General features: G+C 43.2%; 1 protein-coding gene across 20 annotated transcripts in view; it reads right to left on the bottom strand.

The window, feature by feature from the left end:
- FBXO25 (F-box protein 25) overlaps nt 1-26787 on the bottom strand; it is a 73986-nt gene that overhangs the window by 10077 nt on the left and 37122 nt on the right. For 11 of the 20 annotated variants that reach the window (XR_008536577.2, XR_008536578.2, XR_008536579.2 and 8 more), the window contains 5 exons: nt 17712-17805; nt 16346-16530; nt 9232-9414; nt 4630-4773; nt 6-32 (listed from right to left, as the gene is read on the bottom strand). Coding sequence is in view for 15 of the 20 variants with exons in the window: in XM_024344979.3 (XP_024200747.1) it covers nt 6-32; nt 4630-4773; nt 9232-9414; nt 16346-16530; nt 17712-17805 (633 nt within the window). In the remaining 5 variants the exon portion in view is untranslated. The remainder of the gene's footprint in view (nt 1-5; nt 33-4629; nt 4774-9231; nt 9415-16345; nt 16531-17711; nt 17806-26787) is intronic. The other 9 variants (XR_010159390.1, XR_010159391.1, XM_024344980.3 and 6 more) reach the window with 1 other exon arrangement.

Genomic DNA, 26787 nt, shown 5'->3' with positions numbered 1-26787 from the left:
AATACCTTGAATAGTAAAGCAAGATGGTAGTCCTTCGAGATCATGAAGAAAGAATCAGGAAGGAATGCAGTGAAGGGAGGGAAAAAAAGGAAAAGTAAAGATTAGAAAGAGCCAGAGTGTATCTAAGCATTCAGGTTTGATTCATATTATTTACAAAAATAACTAAAAACATCAGGTAACTAAATTTGGACAGTACAAGGTTATTAAAAGTAAGCAAACAAGGTCTCATCAGATAACCCAAAAATTCCCAAACTACTTGAAGACAGTCTTAAGACAACATATCTCTACCTTTAAGTCTTTCAAATTTGGCAACTAATGAGGCTGCAGTGCTAAATAACCTTTAAAATTATTCACTGAAAAAGAGATGCTATTTCCATGTGCAGTTTATATTAAAACTTTATAATAGATTTTTTTGGGGAAAGTTCTTTGTTCTTCCTTTAACATCCGAAGGGTCTGCTCTGTGCTCAGTAATGCACATTAAGTCAATTCCACACATGCCCTTAAGCCAGCCTCCACCTCTGACACTTGTTCCTCCAGGCCAGTGAATGCCACTTTCCAACACAGACCCAAGCCTCAGCAGCTGCCCTCCTGTGCTGTTCTCCCCCGCTGGTTCAGGATGCTACTAGCAAAGCGGTTCCCCTGCAAGACCAGGACCACCAGACCATGCACACCTCATCTTAGATTCTGGCTCCAACTTTGCTCCTGATGTCCACACAGGCCTGTGGGGTGAACGTCAGATGGCCAGCCCTCTATTCTGGCAACTGATACACCAAGAAAAAACAGGACATAAAAATGCCAAATGCTCATCATGGCTTCCCTGACCCAGCCAACAAGTCTACAGTTTTTAACTGAGGTTTTGTACAGCCGGGAGGTAATGCCACCCCTCTCAGTGGACCCTCGCAGGGCCATCGAAGTCAGTCTTTGGCTCCAGAGCTTAACTCAGCCCAGTTACTTACAGACTGTGTGGAAGGCTGACTGAGGCAGGTAGAAAAGTTAAAAAAGAACTCCAATATAGTAGAGCCACAACAGATGGGAAACCAGCTTGGGAGCAGATGAAGCGGCTCCACAGCACTGCTGACTGGAGAGCTCCAAGCTTATGTACTGTGGGAAATGATAAATACCAGATGCAGACCTGAGACAGATGCACCATGGTGTCGGCTCATGACCAAGTCCCAGGGCCAGAATTTAGAGTTAACAACACCCAGTCTCATTTTCTTAACAGCTTTGATATTACTTTAGTTTCTCAGTCAACACAAACTACTGGGATGCTAAACAAACAAAGAACAAGCAGTGACCCTAACCCTAAGTGCCATTTTCTGAGCACCAGCTATGTGCCAGTTTCCAGGTGCAGGACTGCTGAACATCCACAGCTCCTCTGTGTGGTGGGTCATGGCGTCAAACCAAGACCCTAGGAGGGGCAGCAAGCTCAGGAGACCCCGGAGGCAGGTCCAGGTCTGCCTGACTCCAATCTGGGTTTGGCCCACCAGGCCACTCACCTCTGGTTAGCCACACTGGGCAAACCCACGGCGAAGGAGATGGAAGACAGGGCAAGAAGTACCTGACATCTTGAGGGGTTAAATTAGGAGAGATGGCTCTTTTTGAATACTTCCACGCATGGATTCAGAACTATAAACGTGGACTGCCTTCTAGAATGATATTCAGTGGGAGAAGCTGTGATGGGACCACTCGCTGTAGCTACAGTGAAGTGGACATCACAGCCTCCAGGGGCAAGACATGAACCTCCCAGAACTAAGAGATGGGCAGCTGTCCTTCCTAGGAGAGACTTGTTCTCAATTTCCATGACATGATCAACTATGATAACAAAGTTCACTAAATACAAGAATGGCAAAGCAAATTCTTTTGGAAGGCTACATCATCTCTCAATTTAAAAAAATCAGAACTTACATATTTCAGGAAACTAAGGCAGCATATTCTTATATACATGGAGCACCTGTAATCCAAAAATCTGAGATGCTCCAAAATCCCAAACTTTTGAGCACTGACATGATGCCACAGTGGAAAACTACACGTTAAGTAACACAAACTTTGTTTCATGTATAAAATTACTAAACCATTGTATGAAATTATCTTCAAGCTCTGTGTAAATGAAACAGATGGAAAAAATCTGAAATCTGAAACACTTCAAGTCCCAGGCATTTCAGATAAGGGAGACTTGATCTGTACTGCCCAACAATGTGGAAGCGAAGGACTGTGTATTTCTTTGTTAGTTGCTCAGCAGACAGGGAGAGCTCCAATATTGATAAATATTGTTCTAAGAAAAATACTACCACATACAAAACTGAAAGCCTTCTATCCTTTCTATGAATGGTATTTTCCCTATAAAAGTATCATTGCTTATAATAGTTCTATAGTACAAAACAATCTGCTCAGGAGAAAAAAAGACAAGTAACTCTTAGGAGAAGCACTAACTCAAATTAGAAACTACAGTATTGTGTCCACTCTTACTCTGTGACTGAAGACACACAGTCACATGTTTTCAGTGTTAATACTTCAGAGAAGAACAGGTGTCAGTCCTAGAAGGAATTACACAGAAGGGGGGCCCTGTTCCCTCCAGGGTCAGGTGTCAAAGCTGGCTGGGAACCTGGACTTCACTCAATTGGCCCCTTTCCTTCTGTCCACAAGCATCTGCCTGTGGCTTCTACTGCAGACAACTCACCCCCATACTATGCCTTCTGTGCCCCAAAACTGGGGAGAAAAGAATAGAATGAGGGCTCTCCTGTATATCCATAATCTTACTGATGAACTGATTTGTTGACTTCACCAAATTGAGAATAAACTGGAATCAAGATGTTCCCTCTCTTGAGGGATAATAGTCTACAAGACAGTTGTACTACTGCAAAAACACATAACACAACTTGCATCTTTTTAATTTCAGGAAAGAGAGAAGTCATACCAAAATATAAAACAATAAATCAGAAATAAAATCTCATATTCATGTATGATGCTGTTTACCTTTGATATACCAAATAAAACTATTAAAATAATACAAGAAAAACACATCTTTACATTCCCTGCTCAACCACGGATTAATTTTTAAAGCCACACTTAGAATAAATGTAATTTGAAATGAAAAAATGAAAAGCAGTTGTCTCTTTCCGACAACCTAGAGTTTGCCGTATGACCTATCTGATAACAAATATAGATAATGTAAAGCAAAAAAAGTAATCACAAAAGGTTATGGTGTCTATCAGGCAAAAGCCTCATCTCCCTAGACCTAGAGAAGGCAAGAGGCAGAGACAGCCCACTCTTGCAAGAGGCAGAGACAGCCCACTCTTGCAAGAGGCAGGGCCTCATCTAGACCAGGGACAGTCAGAGGACTCCCTCCGCAGAGCAGCCAGCAGCTCAGCAGGGTCACTCCAGGACCAGCTTATGCCTAGTTTCAACATTTTTTTTTCCCCACGGTGAAATCTCACAATATCAAACATGTTCAAACGCAAGGCAAACCATGGAAACACACTCCAGGGTGAAATAATATTAACATGTTAAGAAAAAAGTGGATAATTGCCGGGTGCCATGGCTCACGCCTGTAATCCCAGCACTTTGGAAAGCTGGGGCACACAGATATTGCTTGAGCTTGAGAGTTTTGAGACCAGCCATGGGTAACAAGGTGAAACCCTGTCTCTACCAAAAACAAACAAACAAAATCAGCTGGTCCCAGCTACTCAGGAGGCTGAGGTGGGAGAATCACTTGAGCCCAGAAGTCTGGGCTGAAGTGAGCCGTAACTGCGCCACTGCACCCATAACTGCCTGGGTGACAGAGCAAGATGCTGTTTCAAAAAAACAAACAAAAAAAAAGAAGTGAATTAGCTGGGTGTGGTAGCACCTGCCTGTAGTCCCAGCTACTTGAGAGGCAGGAGGTAGAGGCTGCAGTGAGCCGTGATGACGCCACTGCACTCCAGCCTGGGTGACAGAGCGAGACCCTATCTCAAAAAAGAAAAAAGAAAAAAAAGAAATAAGCAGTTACCTCTCTGACTGTGAAAAACATTCTATTTAGACACACAGTCTGGATGGTGAGAACAGGAAGTAACTGGATGAAGGGATGAGACTTGCAGATAAGTAACGATAGTCTTGTTAAGTTCTGATCATATGAATGAGAAAAATGCAGATTTTAAAATCTGGGACTTCTCTATGGACACTTTTTTTCTAAGAATGTGGCTTTGAGCAATGAAGCCTAAGCTGGTCCTGGCCCTGCAGAGACGGTGGGGACATAAAGGGCCGAGGGCTAAGTCTGGGGAAACGAGGAAGGTGCACTTGTCCTCAGATGGGCAGAGGGGTCACACTCCAGCCTTCAACCTCAGGCTGGGGGCCAGCAGGGAATCTGGAGCTGCTGCCAGGAAAGGCCACTGGCTGCAATCCACCTGCAACGCCCTCCTACATGCTAACTTCTGCAAAAAGGAGAAGCATTTTGGTTTTCAGCGTTTCTGGTTTAAGCTACACATTGAATGAACATCTGTTCCCCTACCCCAATATTTGGTAAAATATATCTCCTTAACTTACTTATAACAAACAGTATTTTCCGCTTTTTAGTCTTATACTTAAAATATAGGTGATTAGTTTGTTTCACCAAAATTTAATCCTGAAATTCCAAGAGTGTATTTAAATCAGTACCTTCCAAAAGAGAATGCTGCAATGCCGACAGAAATGCAGTGTGTCTCCGTACTGCTCCTTCGCTGGGTAATGTTTCTGAAGTGCAAAGTACATCAACTTCCATTCAATATGACCTTTTTCTGAAAGGATCAAATGTCTACAAAACTAAACAAACAAAACTCCATTCAGAATCCGCGTAAGATGACTTTCAAAACATAATATTAGGTGTAAAACTTTTTCATTTTATTTTAGTTTTTAATTTCTTTTTTTAAACTTCAATAGCTTTAGGGTTACAAGTGGGTTTTGGTTACATGGATGAATTGTACAGTGCTGAAGTGTGGGATTTTTGTGCTCCCATCACTGGAGAAGTATGCATTGACCCAACATGTAGTGTTTCATCCCTCACCCTCCTCCTACCCTTCCCTCTTTTGAGTCTCCAATGTGTATTATACCTCTCTGAATGCCTTTGTGTACCCGTGGCTTACCTCCCACTTATAACTGAGAACATATGATATTTGGTTTTCCATTCCTAAGTTATTTTACTTAGAATAATGGCCTCCAGGTCTATCTGAAATTATTTTTCAAAGGCAGTGTAGTACATAAAACAATTATTTGAAATTAAACTCACTTGGGTTAAACCAATAAGTGACAAATCAAATAAATTGTGTTATGCCTGTATAATGGAATACCAAGCAGCTGTTAAACAGACTTAAATACTCCAATCCAGAATAATGTCCATAATGTATTATTAAATTAAAATAAGCTACACACATCATATGTGATAACAGACTTATATCTAGAATAGATAAAGAACACTTACAACTCAATAATAAAAAGACAAATAACCCAGTTTAAAAAATGGTCAAAGGACATGCAAAGACATTTATCTAAAAAAGTCTCAGAAACGGACGATAACCTCATGAAAAGATGCTCTAGAATCCAGTCATCAGGGAAATGGAATGAGACCCACTTCCTGCCCACTAGAATGGCTTTAATCAAAAAGTGAAATAATGAGAAGCACTGGGGAGGGGTGGAGAATCAAGAGACCTCACACACTGCTGGGGGAATGTGAAATGGTGCAGCCACTTTGCAAACAGTCTGGCAATTCCTCAAAAAGTTAAACAGAATCCACCACATGACTCAGCCATTCTACTCCTAGGTTTATAACCAAGAGAAATGAAAACATGCATCTACACACAAACTCGAACATGTTCATGGCAGCATTATTTGTAAAAGCCACAAGCTTTTATCAAACAAACTAAATGTCAATCAACTGATGAATGGATAAACAAAAAGTGGATATATATAGAGGGGGATATTATTCAGTCTTGAATGAAGCTCTGATTTATTCTACAACATGGAGCCATAAGGACATCATGCAAAGGGTAAGAAGCCAGTCACAAGATGAGAAATGCCATAGATTCCTCTTACATTACACATCCAGAACAGGGAAACACAGAGACAGAAAGTCGATTAGGGGTTGCTTGGGGCTAGGAATGGCAGCTGAAGGGCATGTTTTGTTTTGTTTTGTTTTTCCTGAGGTGATGCTGATGTTTTAGCTGTGTCCCCCGCCAAATCTTGAATTGTAGTTCCCATAATTCCCATGTGCCGTGGGAGGGACCCGGTGGGAGGTAACTGAATCATGGGGGCAAGTCTTTCCCATGCTGTTTTTGTGATAGTGAATAAGTCTCACAAGATCTGATGGTTTTATAAAGGGCAGTTCCCCTGCACATGCTCTCTTGCCTGCTGCCATGTAAGATGTGACTTTGCTCCTCCTCTGCCTTCCACCAGGATTGTGAGGCCTCCCCAGCCACATCAAACTGTGAGTCCATTAAATCTCTTTTTCTTTAAAAATTACCCAGTCTCGGGTATGTCTTTTATTGGCAGCGGAGAATGGACTAATACAGATGCCAATATCCTAACATCGACTGTAGTGATGGCTGCATAAAGTGGAGGGTATCTTAATAAAGGTGTTACCAAAAACATCAGTATTACAGAGTGACTTTCAATTACAGTTTTGAAAATGATCAGTGCAGAGCTAGCGAAATTAATGTGTATGTTTGAGTGCATATAAAAGCCTGAAACAAAAAACAAAATGCACGGGCTAAAGGAGTAACAGGGCTGCCTTGGGGTGGGGGCCTTTAACTTGTTTGTACAACACTGTACTAGTCTTTACGGCTGTTGCTGCAATGAGCATGTTTTACTTTTCAAAGCTAAAAACAATCGCTTGTATAACATACTCATACTTCAGTCACGGCTTTTGAGGACTCTGGAAATTATCGTGGAGTCAATGAAGAAATCTTGTTTCTAATAAAATTTGAAAAGAAGACTACTTGCAAAATAAAAAGTCGTTATCAGCCTGTTCATATTTAATATTAATTTCTCTGTCCTCCAGGCAGGTACTGTTAAAACAATAGTTCCTAGAGACTAAAAACAACCGTTTGTTGTCTCATTCCTACTTCTCACTGACTCTGTGTGACACCAGTGTTCACGGGAGAATCCCCTCCCATGGTTTTCCTCCTGAATAACCATCTGTGATTTTTCTGAACTCAAATGCAACATCCCACCAGATGCTCCAGTCAAGAGCATTTAGCTGACTTTTCCTTCCATATTATCTTGAACCAGTCCAGTTTTCTCAGGTATCTAGTTTTTACTTTGAGGATGCTTCCTTATCTAAGCTTTCTCATAAAAGCTATTTCTAATATGCTTTTTTTTTTTTTCAGGGCCTTAATGTTAGTTACTGAGGCCTGAAGAACAGATCATTATTTTCTGATGCTGTGTTTTTATGATTCAGTTAAGAAAATGTGTACAAATGAGATGCACCTGCAGGCGCTAATTGCAACTTAACTATTCTAGGATGTCGGTGCAGAACAGACATTTAACTTATTTAAAGCAACTCTTTTAAGAATGGCAATGACCACAGAAATGGCCAAAAGACATCCTTAAGTATGTTTAGGGTCTAGATGTATAAACACCTGCCAGGCACTCTCATTAACGCCTTTTGGGAACAGCTCGGGCCTGCCCGTGATAGGGAGTGTCCCAGGGCAAACTGGGAGGCAGAGGGCTCATCCCAGGCAACCTTCATTTACCTCTTTTCCTAGGATCTAAATCCTCCCCACAAAATTCTATCCACCCCCTCCCCCATGCCCAATGCTGACTTAAAATTCAATCTACTGTTCTCCTACTCAAATTAATACTGGAATTCTTTTGCTTCTCCCGAACAAGTCCACTTGAGACAGTTTTCCCCAAGGCATCCATAACCTCTGCTCGGCTAAATCTCACAGGCTTTTCTTTGTCCTATTAATCTCTCTGTCCATGGCCTTGAGAGTCCAGCTCCCCCCAGGTTCTGGGGCACCTCATTCTATCCCTCAACATTGGGGTTCGTGCCCTCAGGCCCTGCCCAGGCTGATCCCGTTGCCTCCTGTCCTCTCCATATGCATCTGTCTAGGCCCTAGCTCCACATACCTCTCAGACACACTCCGTGAGGCCCATGTTCAGGCCAGCCCCTTCCTGTGGCAGCCCCCATCCCATCGGGGTCATCTTCTGATGTCTTCCCTGTTGCCCTTGTGCACTTCCTTGCCCATAACTCTTATTTTCCTGAGGCAGGATCCTGATGGATCCTCTTGTATCCACTCCAGCCTAGTCCTCAAACAAGAACAGAGGCTCTTCTGAAAGCTGCAATTCCATGTGCTTTGCTGGCTCCCCTGAGCTCAAAGGACACAGACAAGGATTCTTCGTGTAGCTCGGCCTCTGCCGTGCTTCCTCACCATCCACCAAACACACAGCACCCTCCCCATGCTAGGGTCCGGCTCTCTGCCTAGGCCCTGTCGACTGCCCTGCATTCCAAGGGTAGGCTATGCTCCTCATGAAAGGCACCCAGTCCCATCCTAGGTCTTCAAGGTGCTGACCACAGTTCAAATCCCACCCCATGAGGAGCACAACATGCCTCCCTCCAGCCACCTGCCTTCTCTGGCTGCGACCAGCCCTGTGCAGAGCAGGTGCCTTGGACATCTGTGGGGTGACGAGGGGAACCCCCAGTTTCTGCAGAGGCCCAGGAACAGGGACCACAGGGTCTCATCGTGGACAAGGAATAAGCAGACCACCCTGGAAAGGCCTCAAGGAGTGACAGCAGAACACACCTTGTGCTGCCCCACATGCACTCCCAAGTGCAGCACACAAGGCAGGGGGGAGGGGCTGTGGACACTCAGGAGCGGCATCTACCGAGTGCTGAGAGACTGAGGCACACAGAGGGCACCTGACTTTTCAAGGATGTGCAGCTTGGTCAAAAGAACTGGAATCTGATTCATCAAATCAGGAGAAAAGGCAGTGAGCCAGGGACTCTATGCACCTCGTTATCAACAGGAGAGAAAAGAACTCAGTTCTTGCTTTGCTGTTCAGTTTTGGGTTATTTTGAGAATCATGGTTCTATTCAATATGAAAAATAAACCTTACATTCTATAGGAGAGAACCCACAGCAATCTCAATAAACTCTGATTGTTCCTGGTTCTTTAAAAGTGGAAAATACTCAGCCATTCTTTCTCTCCAGGTGAGTTTATAGGGTATGGCCCCCAGGCAGAGTCTATAAACTCCCAGCCTGAGGGGAGACTACTGCATCCCACTCACCTGCTTTTCAGCAAAATGGTACTGACAAAGCTTCTTCCACAGCTGTCTGTCTTCACTAAGCATATACAACGTGGGGGTCACCTGGCCTAAGGTGATGATGTCCCATCCGTCTGAGAACCGGTATAGGATGTTGTTCAGCATGTGCAGAGGAAGGTCACTGAGGGTGAGGCCATTGTTCACTTGCTGAAAGGAAAACACAACAGCAACTCACTGAGAAGATGGCCAATGTCTGTTCACACAGTAACTGAAGAGTCAAGCTGGAATGAATGCTTCAAAACATGGTAACACAAAAAGAGCTCTCCATGTCATGCGTCGCAAGGTGTCAAGGGGCCTTCATCCACCACCGTGGGGGAAGGCTGGAGGAGGAGAGCAAGACAGGGCTGCACAGCGTGACAGAACCAGGCTGTTCCTGGGTGAGGCCCTACTGCTGCACCTCCCCATGCGACAGGTGTGCGTCAGCATCAGGAGGTCAGTACTCCTCTACTGCATCAAGACGCACCTGGAGAAGGGCAGCGTCTGAGGATGTGGCGCTGCTGCCCAGATGAATCCAATGCACCATGAGGGCAACATGACACCCATCACCAGCAGGGGGCAGGGCCTGCGCCACACCACTGTCTGGGTGGCCTGGACAGCCCCTAGGCCTTTACGGGTCACAGATGGTCACCCCAGTGATGAGGGAGGTTGACCACATCGTCTGCAAAGCTCCTTCTAGCTTTGTGGGGTTTTTTTCTTTATTGAGGTGTAACTGATAAATGCAATCTGTCTATATTGGCAGCATGTGGTGTTCTGTGCTTGTATGCGTTATGAACCAATGGCCACAGCCCAGCTCACTTTCCATCACCTCAAGTCATAATCCTTTTATTTTTGTGGTGAGAACATGTAAGATCTACTCTTAGCAAATTTGAAGTAAAGGAATGTATAATTATTAACTGCAGTCATCATGCTGTGTAGACAACCTCCACAATGGACTCCTCCTACACTACAGAAACCTTTCACCCTCCATCCAACATCCCCCCACCTTCCAGCTTTACATTTCTATGACTTCAAGTTTACAAACCATTTCTCCCTCACACACGCCAGAGAGTAAATGCAATGCATCTGCCCTCAGAAGATACATGTGTGTGCACGTGCCAGGCTGAGGAAGGGTGGCTGTCCTTGGCCCCAGGAAGTGGGCTGAATCAGTTCAAAAACTAAACTCTGCTCTGAGGTTGACCTGAGACAGCCCTGGATTGGGTTTGAGCTCAAACTGTTTCAGACTTTTCAGGGCTCAGTTGTATCTAAATGAATCCCTTCATTCTCACTAGAAACACGTCTTCCTGACAGTGGGGTTCTGGCTGTTTGGGCGGGACAGAGGCTACCTGGTCCCGTCTCAGTTCCTGACCCCAATCTGGGGTGGCGCTTCTGTCGTGTGCTCACCTGCGAGCTTCTGATTTGTGTTTTTCTTTTGTTCCCAATAGGTCGATGTATGTACTTGGCCACAAGGAGAGCTAGCTTCCTTCTGATGTGTCGTGCCCTTCTATAATCCTACTGCACACAAAGCACAGTGACCATCTATTTTTGGCTAGACTGAGCTAATTCCATGAGTTTGGTTCTCGAAATCACCTGACCTCTGTGGAGAGTGGAGCGTAGGGAGAGGTGACTGGGGCACCCGTGCCTTGACACCCCATTTTCTTCTCCTGCTCCCCTATAATGTCCTCGCTATGGAAGCACCTTCCTAGGACTTCAGAATGGAAACTGCTGCAGGGCCCTTCTCATGCATCCCAGTGGGCAGCACGAGCATGGACCGCCAGTGATGCACTCCAAGCCACTTCACCTCAAGCATCCTATGCATCTGCCAGACACGAGTGGGGCCTCAACACTGCTTGACAGTTTGTGAAGTGCTCTAACATTCTGGACATGAAGCTTTCATGGACTGCACTAGTGTGCTGTCCTGCCCTGTCTGTACACACGTTTTTTGCCCCTACAGCTGATGGGACCCACGCATAGGGCAGATGTCAGCCCTGTTGTAGGCTATGGAGCTGCACAGTCCAAGAGACATCACTTCCCCAGCAGCCAGCATGGTCCCCGCAGGCTCTCAGTAAACGTCTTTGCTCATTACTGACGAATCATGTTTGATTCAAGTCTTAGCCCATCCTTCCATCTTTATCGTCTAGCATATGGCAGAGAGCACATAGAAAAGAGAATATGGCCAGGCTGGGTGGCTCACGCCTATAATCCCAGCCACCCAGGAGGCTGAGGTGGGAGGATCACCTGAGCTCAGGAGTTAAAGGCTGCAGTGAGCTATGACTGAACCACTGCACTCCAGCCTGGGCAACACAGCAAGACCCTATCTCAAAGACAAAAACAAAACAAAACAAAAAGATAATGTGCAAGTAAATTAACCCCTAACTAAAAGTCTAACACTCTCACAAGAATTATGTCTTCCAGGTGCTTCATTCTAATTCCTACTGAGAAAAATTTCTGTAGCAGACAGTAGTTTACAAATATTCTGCTGCTAAAATTACAAACTTTAAAGGTAGTATGAAGTGGTGGTATGAAGGTAGTACGAAGAAAAAAAATCCCGGATTAGTAGAGTTATAGAGTCTGGTGTGACAACTCAGCATTTGGGATTTCTGGCAGAGTCCAGTTTTACAGCCCTGTTAACGGCTATAACAAGAGGGTGTCGCAGAAATGCCAGCACTTCTCATCCAAACGAAATCTCGAAATGTGACAAGGCACAAAAGTCTTGCTGAACATGTCAGAAATCCTGCTGCGTTTTTTGTTGCACTTCCTCCACTGATTAGCTACATGCTCTCTGCCATCATGAAATCTCTCACACCTACACTGCACTAGAAGGAAGAAACGATGCTGCTGCTTCTCTTGCTTTAGGATAGTCTCAGCTATTGCATGCAACTGTCAATGATTCCCACTTCTCTGTGGAAGCACTTCTGCTAACAGAAACTTGTGTTGCTATTATCATTCTATTTTACACAGAAAAAAAACAGAGATAAAGATGAGTTGACTGGCTAGCCCAAGATCGAGGTCCAGCCTCGAGCCCAGTCTGCCTGGCCCCAAGTCCGTGTTCCCAACTGCTCTGCCCTTCTCCATGGGAGGCCCATCCCCTCAATATGTGGTGAGTCACTGAAGTCTCCCTCAATTCTTCCTTCCCTCGCACCCACTTCAAAGTCACCAGTCTACTCTTTTGCTCAAGTATCCCCAAGTTCATTCTTCCCATTTCACTGTCACTGCTCATGAATGCAATGAGGGTTTACTTCCCTCCAACCTGGCTGGTCCCTGCCTGGCACTGAAGGGGACCTCTAAACAAGGACCTTTCAATGACCCTTGGCAGAGAGCAGCAAAGGCTCTGCAATGCCCACAAAGCCCTGAGTCTGGTCCTAATCCCCTGCACCTTCCTCCAAGCAGTCCACACATTTGGCATAACACACTTTATTAGCCCCTGGATGCAGAAGTTCCCATACCTTCTCACAAGAGTCAATTCTGCAACTTCTGGGAATTTCGTTAGCCAGTTTACTTTTTGTTGGTGGCTTGAAGTCAGTCATAGTGGGAAGCTGACAAAGGCTACAAATCAAACCTCTTGCCCCTGGAGAGCCAGTTGTTAAGCACTGACCAACAGGCCATCACCTGGATACTCTCCCCTCATTCTTTGTTTTCTTTTCTTTTCTTTTTTTTTTTTTTTGAGATGGAGTCTCCCTCTGTCACCTAGGCTGGAGTGCAGTGGTGTGATCTCAGTTCACTGCAACCTCTGCTTCCTGGGTTCAAGCAATTCTCCTGCCTCAGCCTCCCAAGTAGCTGGGACCACAGGCACGTGCCACCACGCCCGGCTAATTTTTTGTATTTTTAGTAGAGATGGGATTTCACCGTGTTAGCCAGCATGGTCTCTATCTCTTGACCTTGTGTTCTGCCCGCCTCGGCCTCCCAAAGTGCTGGGACTACTGGCGTGAGCCACCGCGCCCGGCCCATTCTTTAAGCTCCACCTAAAACATCACATCACTTGTGAACCAATGTAATGTCAACAGCCCTGTGTGCATATCTGTTATAACACCCCACTGAGTTCTGTGACACATCATGTGCTCATCTCCCTGGGTCCCTCGGAGGCCCCATGCTAAAGGCTACGCCTGCTGATCCATGTGTCCCACCTCATGATGGGCCTAGCGAGCACATGGGGGCATCTAGGAAGTGCTGACGGGGTGAGGAAGCATGTAAACACATACCTGTGTGCCTGCTCTCACTGAGTCACAGAGATGTGCACATGAAAGCACTTCCAATTCATTAGCACTGCCATATCTTCAAATGCAGCTTCAACAGCAAAGTATATTTGTTTCACAAGAAAAAAAATTTCTGATGTTCTTAGGAACTTTACAACACAAATATATACTAAATTTCTGCTTACTTTTGGGACTATGAGTATTTAGATTTAAGGGGTGTCGAGGTATCTCTTTTTTGAGATGGAGTTTCACTCTTGTCCCCCAGGCTGGAGTGCAAATGGCACGATCTCGGCTCACTGCAACCTCCACCTCCCGGGTTCAAGCAATTCCCCTGCCTTAGCCTCCCGAGTAGCTGTGACTACAGGTACCTGCCACCACACCTGGCCAATTTTTGTATTTTTAGTAGAGACAGCGTTTCACCATGCTGGCCAGGCTGGTCTTGAACTCCTGACCTCAGGTGATCCACCTGACTCGGCCTCCCAAAGTGGCTGGGATTACAGGTGTGGGCCACCGCGCCCGGCCAGGGGTGTCAAGGTATTCCTTGTTGGGATAATCTAGAAGACAAAGACAACTGTCAGCTCACTGGAGAAAGCTGGCCCTATATCCTGAGGCTGACATGGCGGAACTTCAGGCGGTGTGCTTGGACTTCCACTCTCAGGGATCCGGGAAGGCTCTCAGCTGCTCTTTTCTAACCCCATCTGCTTGAGTCACCTCAAAATTCACGTGAATAAGCGGGAGGCAGCAATCCAGCATCAGCCAGCAGGTCAGGAGACCAGATCTTTACCTTAAGCAGCCTTAGACCAATTTGGCTGACTGAGTCCGGCATCTACAAATGCAGCTCAGTTAACTGAGCTGGTAAAGTGCTCTTTCTACTGGTTTCAAGTAACATTCCCAGAAAGGTAAAACTCCTCTGGCCAACTCCTACAAGGGAACCTGACCCTCCTCAAGGCTAGAAGCAGGGCACAGGGTCCAGAAGCCAAGATCCTCACAGAGGCACATGCCAAGCTGCGTGCTCCAGAGAGCACCCAGGGACTGAGGTGAAGAGATGCCAGGCAGCATGCAACCACTAATGAAAGAGAAGAAACAAGTTCAAGGTCTCTGATGGTAAGATTTGAGTGGACATGACGAAAACTGGCACCTTTGTGTTATCATCAGCGCTTTCTTATTCCTCAAAGATTAAACATTAATTTCATTTTTGTACCTTATTTTTCCCACTTGATCAAAATGGCACTACAGTAACACCTATCCTTCTGTGCTGAGGCAGAGAGGTATTGCCATGTAAGTGTGCTCTGCCTACCAGGGCTGTAAGAACCATCCTGGGCCAAAAGCAGAGTGTCTTCCTTCACTGGCTATGGGCAGCACTGAGTGGGGCAAGCTGGGGCCACATGCACTATTATCCCTCAGCCCGTGCCTCTCCCAGGTAGTATGAATGGAAAGAAGATCCAGAAGGAAGCTCAGCATACAGCCATGCCTTCCTGCTCTGTCTCGGCCCACCCAGTCAAAGATGCAAGCTTGTCCCTTGCTTTCTCCTTTCTCTCCTCTTGGTGAGGTGTGGCCCAATCCTTGGAGCTTCGCTGTTGTCTCCACCGGTGCACATCTCTCCACTGGCTCCACATCTCTCTCCAAAGAATGCAGAGCCACTAATCCTACCTGGAACTTCCCAGCCAGACGAGAAAGGCTGCTTCCTGGTCTGGTGTTTGGCCTTTCCCAAACACCCCCTTCCTTGGGATCCTGACCATGAAAACCCACCATGGACAAGGACACACCCTATTCTCTCCCCAGAAGGTCACCTGCTGAACATCACTACCATGGATCTGCCTCATCAGGAGAAAGGGGACTTTGGCCATGTGGCCTCGCCACTCATGTTAGGACTTCTACAGCAAGCCCCATGCCATGCGTAAGTGTCTTACAGATGGACTTTTAGCACAACCCACCTATGCATGGGGAACGCAGTAAAAGAGGCAGCGAAGAGCCAGCCTGTGCAAAGCTTTGAATGACTGTAGGGTCACACCAAGACAACAACAGAACAAAGAATCCAACGTTTATAACAAACTTGCTTAACTCTTACTGACGCTGAATGTTACATTATTAATGATAATTTCAGACTCATAACTAGGCAATCATCACTCTTTTTGTAAATCCCATATTTAGATGGCAAATAAACAGCCAAAAGTTAAGGCATTCAAAGGGCACTTGAAAACCATTCCTTTATGTGGAAACTGGGGTGCTGTGATAAAAGGTAACTATGATCTTACCAGTACAATCTGCAGAATCATTTATACCACTAAGGCTACGTAAGTCACACCGCTAAGATATATCTTCGGTTTATTCTTTTTCTTATTAGTACTAGAGTTAAATAAAACACTATCTAAATACTTGGGGCAATGGTGTTAACATTATTCTTGTTGAAACTAGTTACCAGAATAAAGAAAAAATATCAAAAAAACTGACATGATTTGCACCTTCTTTTGGCCTTGTTCACTGTCGCTAAGAACTATAAACACATCCCCAAAAAAGACAGCAAGGAAGAAGACAAAAAGTTACTAACTTGGGAGAAGCAACAACTAAATAAATAGAGAATTACTGGCAACACAATTTAGCCTTAATTTACTGAATGTTATTCTAATAACTGAAATATTCAGTTTCCCATGAAGGTAAATTTATTTACATCTAATCACCCATAGGATCAGCCTGGTTTGATGATTGCTATTCCCACTGTCTTTCCAATAGCAACTATAAGCCATTGGGGTCTTTGGTCCTTTTCTATTTTAAAACAATTTAATGAATACTTATGAAAGCATTAGAAAATCTTTCAAAAAGCTATAGCAGTCTTTCATGTATGCTTAGAAAAGATAACTTCTGTAATATAAAAACAGAGTGTAACAACTCTTATGCCGAGATATTTATACCTTAGTCATCTGAAGATCCTGTAGCTGTTGTTGCCAGGCGAGAATAGTTTCTAATCGGCAAATCCAAATATTGATGTTTCCCACTAATACAGACTTCCCTACTCCTCTAATAAGAATGCAGAGGGTAGAGCTTAGGTCTTGCAGAAGATCTTTGATTAAGCGAGGATTGTGATGGTCATCAAGAACTGGAATAAATAAAAATAAAACTATGGATTGATACAGTTAAGCAACACTTTAAAAAAAGATCTAGTTTCATAACCCAAATGTCCACTGATAGACAAACAGACAAACAACGTGTGATCTATACATGCAATAGAATATTATTCAGCCTTAAAAAGGAGGGAAATTCTCACACATATTCAGCATGGACGAACCCTGAAGACATTATGCAAAGTGAAATAAGCTAGCTACAAAAGGACAAATATATATCTCCACTTACATGAGGCACCCACTTACATAAGGCACTTACATGAGTAGTCAAACTCGTAGAGACAGAAAGTAGAATGATAATTACCAGGGGCTGGTGGGGAGGAGGAATGGGGACTCAGTGTTTAAGGTGGTATGAGTTTCAGTTTGGGACAATGAAGAGGTTCTGGAGATGACTAGTGGTGATGGGTGCACAATAATATATACACACTTAATGCCGCTGAACTGTATGCTTAAAAACTGCTAAAATGGTAAATTTTATGTAATGTGTATTTTACCACAATAAAAAGATGTAATTTCACTGCAACCCAAAAGTGACATCATTTTTGAGATATCACAAATATGAGATTTCTTAAAACTTTAAAATTTTATCTGATAAATTTTCAGTTGGGTCTACAATTTTGCCTTTAAAATGGTCAGTTTACACTTTCTTTCGTACTTATCATAAAGAGGCTACTTTAAAATGGCTTAAATATAGAGTCATATATTCCTATGCATGTATAAAGTCATGGTGTGAAATTTAAAGTTCCATTTACTAACAGCCAGTAACTTATCAAGGCAAGCTCATTAAATTAGAAAGAAAATTATTGGCTTATCTGATGCCTAAGTGAGGAAGTCACAATCCTGCTAATTTTGGAAGCATACATCTAAAATGAACTGTGATTAGCTAACCATGAAAAAGTAAAATAGCTTTAAGTTGTGTGATTAGTTATTTTTCCTAATATATCCATTTGTATGCAAAAGCAACTTTAAAAAAGTAAACGGCAGTAAGAGAACACTGGGAACTGGAAGGATGACCTGTATTTCTGATGTTATCACATTATTTACACAATTTTTTTGACAGTATGTGTACTGGGTAAAGATAAAAGAAAAATCCCATCTCCTTGCACCAAATTTCTAATTAAGATTTAGAGTATTAAAAATACAGTGATCATCTTACCCTTTTGAACGATTTTATCCAAAATGTTGAAGTAATTCTTCTGTGCCACGCCACTCAATGAAGTTAACTGGGATTTTGCAATTAGCTGCAACAGCTTAAAGGAAAGACGAAAAAAAGCTGAGCGATATATAAATCTATTTAATATGGAATTACAAACCACAGTGATATAACAGACATGCATGAAGATTTCTAACATGCCATCCTAAATTAAGTCACTGTATCAGTCCGAGTCCAAGTATAGGAAACAGTCACTACCCATGCAAACCTGAAGAGACCTTCATACAAGGGAGCTGAGGCAGCTGCAGCCTGCAGCTCTGTCTTCTAGTCTTGCAGGCATTCATTTAGTTAGTGGAAGCATATCTCCTCCCAGAGCCCAGGCTGCAAGAGTCTGAAATGGAGCTTTTAGCTTTCCAGCCTCTGTAGCAAAAGGGCACACCAGAAAGAGGCTAGAATGAATGGTTGGGCACTAACAAGTATTTTCACAACCTAAGCCCATACTCGCAGTTGTTTGCTGAACAGACAATCAGAAAATCAAACAGCCCTTCCATGTAGAAATTAAAAAGGAAACACAACACCAAAACTCATTATTAAATACCATTTTGTATTTAAAAACTCATTATTAAATAGCAAATAAATTGCATTAAAATAAAAAATTGCAGAATTTGTATTCTGGGAAGCCACAGTAACAAATCCCTGTGACAGAACCCATGAAGTAGAGGTCTCCTCTGGGAATGATGACCGAGGCCCTCGCCGCTGCTCCACCTGCCCCTCCAGGGTTGCCCTGCTTTTCCAGTTGCCCCTACTCTGATGTGCATCATGGCAGGAAAAAGTGGGTTGCTGCTTTCCTTTAATGCTTTTTGTCCCACTTTATTTTTTACTTTTGCCTAGCGTATCTTTTCATTCTTTTATTTTCAACTTTTGTAAATCACTGTTTTAGGTGTGCTTCTTACATACAACTTGGAGTTGGGTTTCACTTTTTGATTCAATCTGAAATCTTTTACTTTTACCAGCCTTCAGGTTATGTGTATAAGGTTATGTGTTTACATGTATAGACACAGCATGTTTGGTCTTAATTTTATGACATGTTTTTGTAGCTTTTTGAAAAAGTGTGCGTTCTCTCTGTGTTCTTCTGAAATTTAGAAATGTTTGCACTATTTTGTCCTAGGGGTTACTTTTGGAATTTTAACTCTATGTAATTCCCTCTCCTTTGGAATCCTCACACAACACATCTTAGCCTGTTAGTTTCCTGTTCCACATTGTGATAAAACTGCCATTCATCTTGCTCCTTCTTCCTTCCATCCCTCTCCTCTACAACTTGATTTTAGTGAATAACATCTTAGTGCCTCCCTGTGATTACAGGTGAGACAGTCAACAAACCTCTAACCACCGACCTTTTCTCCTCTGCTCTCCACTCACACTCTGCTCTGTCACCCTCAGCCACACAGCTGATGCTGTAGAGATTCACTGACATCCAGTCCGATGGACACTGTTTCTCCAGCCGAAACTGCTCATGAGAACAGTAAGTATTCCCTGAGTTCTCACATGATCAATACTGTTTGTTTGCAGACTGGATACAAAAGATGGTTTGACTGGACATAAAATTCACGGGCCATCCTTTCTTCCTGGAGGATCCCATAAGTAAGGATTACTCCACTATGTGAAGAATTTGGAGAAATTTGAAGCCACCCCGATCTTTTCCCTCAGTAAGAGACGACATGTTTGTTCAGCCATTGGGAGGTTCTTGCTTCATCTTCGGAGTTTAATAATTCCTGTAGGATATGGCACACTCATAACCTGTTCTCAGTCAACCTTCCCCAGCATAAAATTTGCCCTCTCACAATGTACACTTCCATCTATTTTTACCTGAGCAGAATTTTCCTGAACATTATCTTTAAATATTTGTTCTGTCCTTTTGTTTTGTTTTCCTGTTTGAAGATTCCAGTGATAAATATGCTGGAACCCCTCTCCCTGTTCTCTTCAGCTGTAATTTTCTTTCTAGTTCCTTTTAAACTCATGATTATGGTTTCATTCTTATTAATTTTCTCATTCGTATTATTTCCATCACCTTTTTTGTGTTTCCCAAAACATCTGTCTTCTCCTGGGCCCTTCCAATCCCACCTTCGCCTCTGTGGTGGTTCTCCCGGCTGCTGCCATCCTTTCTTCTGCCAACTTGACTTTGTCTCCTGCTGTCTCACTTGGTTGTACAGGTTGAGCATCCCTAATTCCAAAATCCAGAATCCTCCAAACTCTGGAACTTTTTGAGCATGGACTTGATGCCACAAGTGGAAAATCCCATACTTGACCTCATGTGATGGGTTGCATAAAACTATTAAAAATACTGTATAAAATTACCTTCAGGTTATATGTATAAGGTGTATGTGAAACATACATGAATTTCATGTTTAGGCTTGTATCCCAGCCCCAAGTTATCTCATTATGTATATGTAAATATTACAAAATCTGAAAAAATCCAAAATCTAAAACACTTCCAGTTCTAAGCATTTGGGATAAGGGATACTCAACCTCATTAAAATCTCTTTTCTGTTTCGTTGCATTCCTGCACTGGGATCTTCTGCCACAGAACTCCTTCATGAGTTTCCTGTTTTTTTCATTTACGATGAACTGTCTGCTCATGATTCCATCCTGCTTCACAGACACATTTCCCACAATTTCCTTAGAGAATATCCATGCAGTGACGGTCACCTTCTCTAACAGGCATTTCAGAGTGAGGTGGGACTTCCTAGGGCACCTGTTTTGCAGATGCCCTCAGGGTTGGGGGAAGGGCAGCTTCCAGCCTTCCCAGTTCCACCACTCTCTCCCCCAGCCGCTACCTGCATGTATGTGAATCCCTGGGAGACCCCACAGCCCATGTCCCTGAGTAAAACTGGATCCAGGAAGCCCTTTGCTGTCAGTGGTCCTCCCTGGAACTTCTGCACTCTACAAGCTGGAGTTGAACATCTGTGACTCAGCCTCTCAGTGCACAGGGTATGTGGGGCTCGACTTCTAGACCTGGCCCTGACGAGTGCTTTTGTTAGCCTAAGCCCTTCTGCTCAGTTCCGCCTATAGTATCACTGCCCAGGCTTAGCTGCTTTTGGTAAGCCTCATGCACATTTTAGAGTCTGTGAACTGCATCTGCCTCTTATTTCTCTGAAAATGGAGTTTTTTCATCCCTTCCTTCCAATTCTCCTTCCAGCCTTTCTTGATTTCCAGAATGAGAAATCACTAAGTCACATACTGAGCCACAAATAACATTATAAATGTGATAATTACATGATAATCTTTGGAGGAAAAAACATTCTGTGATTTCTAACATGTTTACATAAAAATATCTTACACTAAAACACACCAGTTGAGGGCACTGGCCAGAGATAAGATCAGGTTAGGCCAAGCAAAGCTGAGAAGACCAATGTTAAAATTTCAATCCTGTTCCTTTATCTTTTCAAATTAACTGAATATTGTTATTAAATTCCTTGTTTTAGTGTTGAATAGCACCCCTTTTCCCTGCCTCACTTTAGAATCAATTTAGAGACAAAGGATTCAGGCCAACTGAGGTTATCAGCATTATTGCTAATAATAGCTGGACTGGCGGATGCGATTCAGATTCACACAACAGTGGATTTCCTAATCTGAATCCTAGACTGAGATGAAGCCAGCCAGCCGTAAGCACTGCTTAATAACCAAAGCCTCCCCAGATAGGCTTCTTGCCCTACAGCACTAAGACATGAAAGAAACAGACCAAAATGTGCAAATATCTTTTATTCCTCAAAGGAAAAAGAAGAGTTACACATGCCTGTTTCTCACCAATAAGAGGGGTCAGGGCAGAGTGAGTCTGGGAGAGAGAGTTCTACCACCACGGTTCCCAAAGCATCATCCAGGGGCCTGTTAGGGGAGCCCGAGGTCTAAACTATTTCCACAGTTTCACTAAGATATGATTTTCCTTTTCCATCCTCACATTCGTTAGTGTGCAGTGAAGTGCTCCAGAGGCCCCAGCATGCTACATTACAGAAGACTGAACTCAGGAGAGATGAGGAATAATCCCCTCCGTCACACCAGACACCAGGAGGGTGTGCCAAGGTGTGAGACATACAGTCCAACATGCGACACTATGAAAGACTGAACTCAGGAGCAGAGATGAGGAATAATCCCCTCCATCACACCAGACACCAGGAGGGTGTGCCAAGGTGTGAGACATACAGTCCAACATGCGACACTATGGAAGACTGAACTCAGGAGCAGAGATGAGGAATAATCCCCTCCATCACACCAGACACCAGGAGGGTGTGCCAAGGTGTGAGACATACAGTCCAACATGCGACACTATGGAAGACCGAACTCAGGAGCAGAGATGAGGAATAATCCCCTCCATCACACCAGACACCAGGAGGGTGTGCCAAGGTGTGAGACATACAGTCCAACATGCTACATTATGGAAGACTGAACTCAGGAGCAGAGATGAGGAATAATCCCCTCCATCACAACAGACACCAGGAGGGTGTGCCAAGGTGTGAGACATACAGTCCAACATGCTACACTATGGAAGACTGAACTCAGGAGCAGAGATGAGGAATAATCCCCTCCATCACAACAGACACCAGGAGGGTGTGCCAAGGTGTGAGACATACAGTCCTTAATGGTTTTTTGTTTTGTTTTGTGAGACGGAGTTTCACTCTTGTCCCCCAGGCTGGAGTGCAATGGCGCGATCTCGGCTCACTGCAACCTCTGCTTCCTGGGTTCAAGCGATTCTCCAGCCTCAGCTTCCCCAGTAGCTGGCATTACAGGTGCATGCCACCATGCCCGGCTAGTTTTCTGTATGCCTGGCTAAGTTCTGTATTTTTAGTAGAGACAGGTTTCACCATGTTGGCCGGGCTGGTCTCAAACTCCTGATCTCAGGTGATCCGCCCACCTCGGCCTCCCAAAGTGCTGGGATTATAGGCGTGAGCCACTGCACCCAGCCCAGTCCTTACTTTTAAATAAATGGAGAAATATTTTTAAAATTGTTTTAATTTCTAATGTGGCAAACATTAATAGATATAACTCACATGACCAAAATCTCTTTGGGGTCCTCAGTAATTTTAAAAAGTGAAAAGGACCCCTGAGACAACATTTGGGTCTGGAACTGCTGCTCCACTAGGGGAAGAAATACCAGAACAGAGAATATGTGTTCCCTGGGAGATAAGGTCTTCCCGACTACCTCCCCTCCTATCATCGAAATAAGTTTTCTACATTTCTTTAATATCATGTTTTAAAATTCCTTTTAAAAAGACTGAAATCATCAGCAGAAGGCACGGGATTAGCTTAGCACGGTCAGTTTAGATTAGTTACCCTCAGAGGACTACAGAATGGACATCACGAGGCATACGTAAGCATAGAGGTGAGAAGGGCCGTGTTCACAGTTGACAAGATTACATTTCAGGTTAAACTGGTAATTAAGATAACAGGGCGAAAGACAATTAACAAAGAAACTGTAATCATTCATAAGCCTCTAATTAGCCATAAAGCAAAGTCTGTTGGGAATTTAATGAACATTTGTTAAAAACACAAATATTGTAGGAAGTTTTTTATACAGTCATGGGTCGCTTAACAAGGGGGATACAATCTGATCCGAGAAACGCATTGCTAGGTAATTTCCTCACTGTGTGAACATCACAGAGTGTATTACACAACACCTACACAGCTAGTCTACAGACCTATACAACATATTAATGCACTGAACAGCAACTGTAACATAATGGCAAGTATCTGTATATCTAAATATATCTAAACATAGGAAAGGTACAGTAAAAAAAGGAAACAATCTTACGTGGCCACTACACTACACGCGGTCGGTCATTGACCAAAACATCGTTATGTAGTGCATGACTGCATATCTCCTCAAATCTGACAATTCTAAACAAGTAAAGATGTGGAAGAATTAGATAAACAGAAAGAAAGTACATCCTTCAAATAGAGAATCTGTATTTTTTTCACACATCAATAGAATATTTATAAAAATCAATTATAAAGAAAGCCACAAAGGAAAACTTAATCATTTCAAAGAATTAGAGATCTTAAAGGCCAAACTCTCTGGTGGTAATATAATAAAACTAGAATCCAATAAAGTTAAATAAAATCACAGCTATTTGAAATTCGAGGTCCACTCCTGAATACCCTTGGATCTGGGAGTAAATTGGCACTGCATGTGTGCCTGTGCTCCTGAAGGGCCTCACATACATGGGGAAGGGCAGAGAAAGAGAAACAACATCATCCACTACCTCTATTTTTAAAGTCAGCCTTACTACAAAATACAGAAAGTATTCTTCACTGGGCAGACCAAATCAACTTTGCTCAATCTTCGCCTTTGGGTTCCTTTAGATTTATAATGAACTGTAAGCATTTACTGAGTGATTATTAGAAAGGCACCATCTGAAGTACCTGATGCCCTTTCAATGCTGTAATGCCCCTGTGAGGTAGGTCTTACTATTATCCCTGCTCTAGAGATGAGAAAACTGAGGCAGGGAGAGATGAAGAAGCTGGCCCCAAGGCCACAGCACTGAGGAGGGAGGGGCCAGACCTGAAGAGCAGGGGGATCCCACAATCTATCCTTGTGCCTTCCTGCTCTGCTGCTTCCCAGCTAGCCTGTGTGCTGGACACAGCCCTCAGTGATCTCAACTTTGATTATCTAATTTTAAAAAGACTTCTCAAGTTTATTGTCTTTTACAAAAAAGGGATGTAATCTAGCAAGCCAAAGCAGAACCAAGCAGACTTTGTAGTTTTCATCAATTTTCTGGAAGCTCCAGCCACTTTCCTCAGGTCCTTTAGCAATGTGTGGACTGCCTGCCCACCCCTGCCCCGAGGTAAGGAAGCACCACACTACAACCTCATGCGGGCTGGATTAAAACATGTCCTCCACTTCAGGCTTAGGAACCAGCGCCCCTCCTACAACTCACAAGTTGCTCAAGCAGTGGTCTGTGAGAAGTGATTCTATTTTGGGGGTTGTCCCTTTTCTCTGCTTTTCTTGGGAACCATTTTGACTCTCTGTCAAATGTTCACTGACTTCTAGCACTGGCAGAAAGAACATCTGCTTTTTTATCTGAAACTGAACTGTTACACAACTTATAATTTTATTTTGGTAAAAGCATTCTTAGTTGCTGTGTTTAGTCATACTCTACAAATTATCTTGTTGATAGGATAAATATGGTTAGAATTAAAGAAAAATGAAGATGGTAGTGGATATTTGCAGACTATTATCAATACCGGCATTTCAAACTTCCAATATAATTTGGATATTTGCCTGGAGGACAAACTTTTTTTGGCATGCCATATAATGAGGAGCCTTATATTCCCAGTGTGCTCAAACTGCCCTGACACCACCTATCCACCGTCGTCAGCAATCTATGTTCAATTTTTCTTAAAAACATCAGTTACAAGGACAAATTTAATTCAACTGAGGTCAGACTCTCAGGGGAGCTGAGGAGCACTTCCTTCAATGGAAATGGCCATTTCTGAGTGGTGACAACACTGTCATTTCTTGGACCTTCTTTAACAAATCTGTTCTCAGGAGCGTTAACATACTTTGCTAATACACTTTAATCCGGCATTTTTATGGGGGTAATTATAGGAAATGCCTGGAATTAAACAGCCTACAACCAATTCTTGGATCAACAATTAGGAAAACTGAAAAATATACATGTAAATATATCTTTTTCTGTATAAGAAAAGTCCTGCTAACTTAGGAAATTAGAAGATATCTTTGTGTAGAATCTTTTTATGAAGTGGAAATAGACTGGGCAGGGTGGCTAACACCTGCAATCCCAGCACTTTGGGAGGCCGAGGCAGCCAGATCACCTGAGGTCAGGAGTTCAAGACCAGCCTGACCCATATGGCAAAACCCCCTCTCTACTAAAAATACAAAAATTAGCCAGGCGTGGTGGCAGGTGCCTGAAATCCCAGCTACTCGGGAAGCTGAGGCAGGAGAATCGCTTGAACCCGGGGGGCGGAAGTTGCAGTGGGCCAAGATTATGCCACTGCACTCCAGCCTGGGCGACAAAGCGACTCTGTCTCGGAAAAATACAAAATAAAAAAATAAAGTGGAAATAACTTCCTCTGCTTCTAACTATGCAGTTTGCTTGAAGAAAAAAAAAAAGTAACCTGTAGGTGCAGTACAACTATCAGCAAAAATGTAATTATCTTAGAGTATTCTTAATAGTTCCTACTTCAAGTAGAACTTATGAAGGAGTTTAACTGTGGTAAAAAAAAAAATAATTGGAGTAACTTAGAAAACATTTATGTATACAATAGTTGGTTTGTATGCTCAGTCACTCATTCACTTTAGGAATAACAAGTGCCTACTACTTGCCAGGTGCTTGGGATATAGCAGGGCCTACTGAATAAATTATTATACGACAGTAAATTAGCATTGGATTGTGTTGCTTAAAACAACACTCACCAGAGCAAACAAAAGCCTGATTAGCAATATGATCTAAAATTTTAAAAACAGCCCTTTTCAACAGTTCCATCTAATTTGCCAGGTCATTATTTTATAATGTCATATGGGATTGCTGGGTCAAATAGTATTTCTGGTTCTAGATCCTTGAGGAATCACCACACTGTCTTCCACAGTGGTTGAACTTATACTCCCACCAACAGTGTAAAAGCGTTCCTATTTCTCCACGTCCTCTCCAGCATCTGTTGTTTCCTGACTTTTTAATGATTGCCATTCTAACTGGTGTAAGATGGTATCTCATTGTGGTTTTGATTTGCATTTCTCTAATGACCAGAGATGAGCTTTTCTTCATGTTTGTTGGCTGCATAAATTTCTTCTTTTGAGAAGTGTCTGTTCATATCCTTTACCCACTTTTTGATGGGGTTGTTTTTTTCTCGTAAATTTGTTTAAGTTCTTTGTAGATTCTGGATGTTAGCCCTTTGTCAGATGGATAGATTGCAAAATTTTTCTCCCATTCTGTAGGTTGCCTCTTCGCTCTGATAATAGTTTCTTTTGCTATGCAGAAGCTTTTTAGTTTAATTAGATCCCATTTGTCAATTTTGGCTTTTGTTGCCCTTGCTTTTGGTGTTTTAGACATGAAGTCTTTGCCCATGC

The sequence above is a fragment of the Pan troglodytes genome, chromosome 7, assembly GCF_028858775.2.
Source record: "Pan troglodytes isolate AG18354 chromosome 7, NHGRI_mPanTro3-v2.0_pri, whole genome shotgun sequence".
Classification (NCBI taxonomy): domain Eukaryota; kingdom Metazoa; phylum Chordata; class Mammalia; order Primates; family Hominidae; genus Pan; species Pan troglodytes.
Note: the sequence above shows the minus strand (reverse complement) of the source record. Positions and strands in the feature narration are given on the sequence as shown.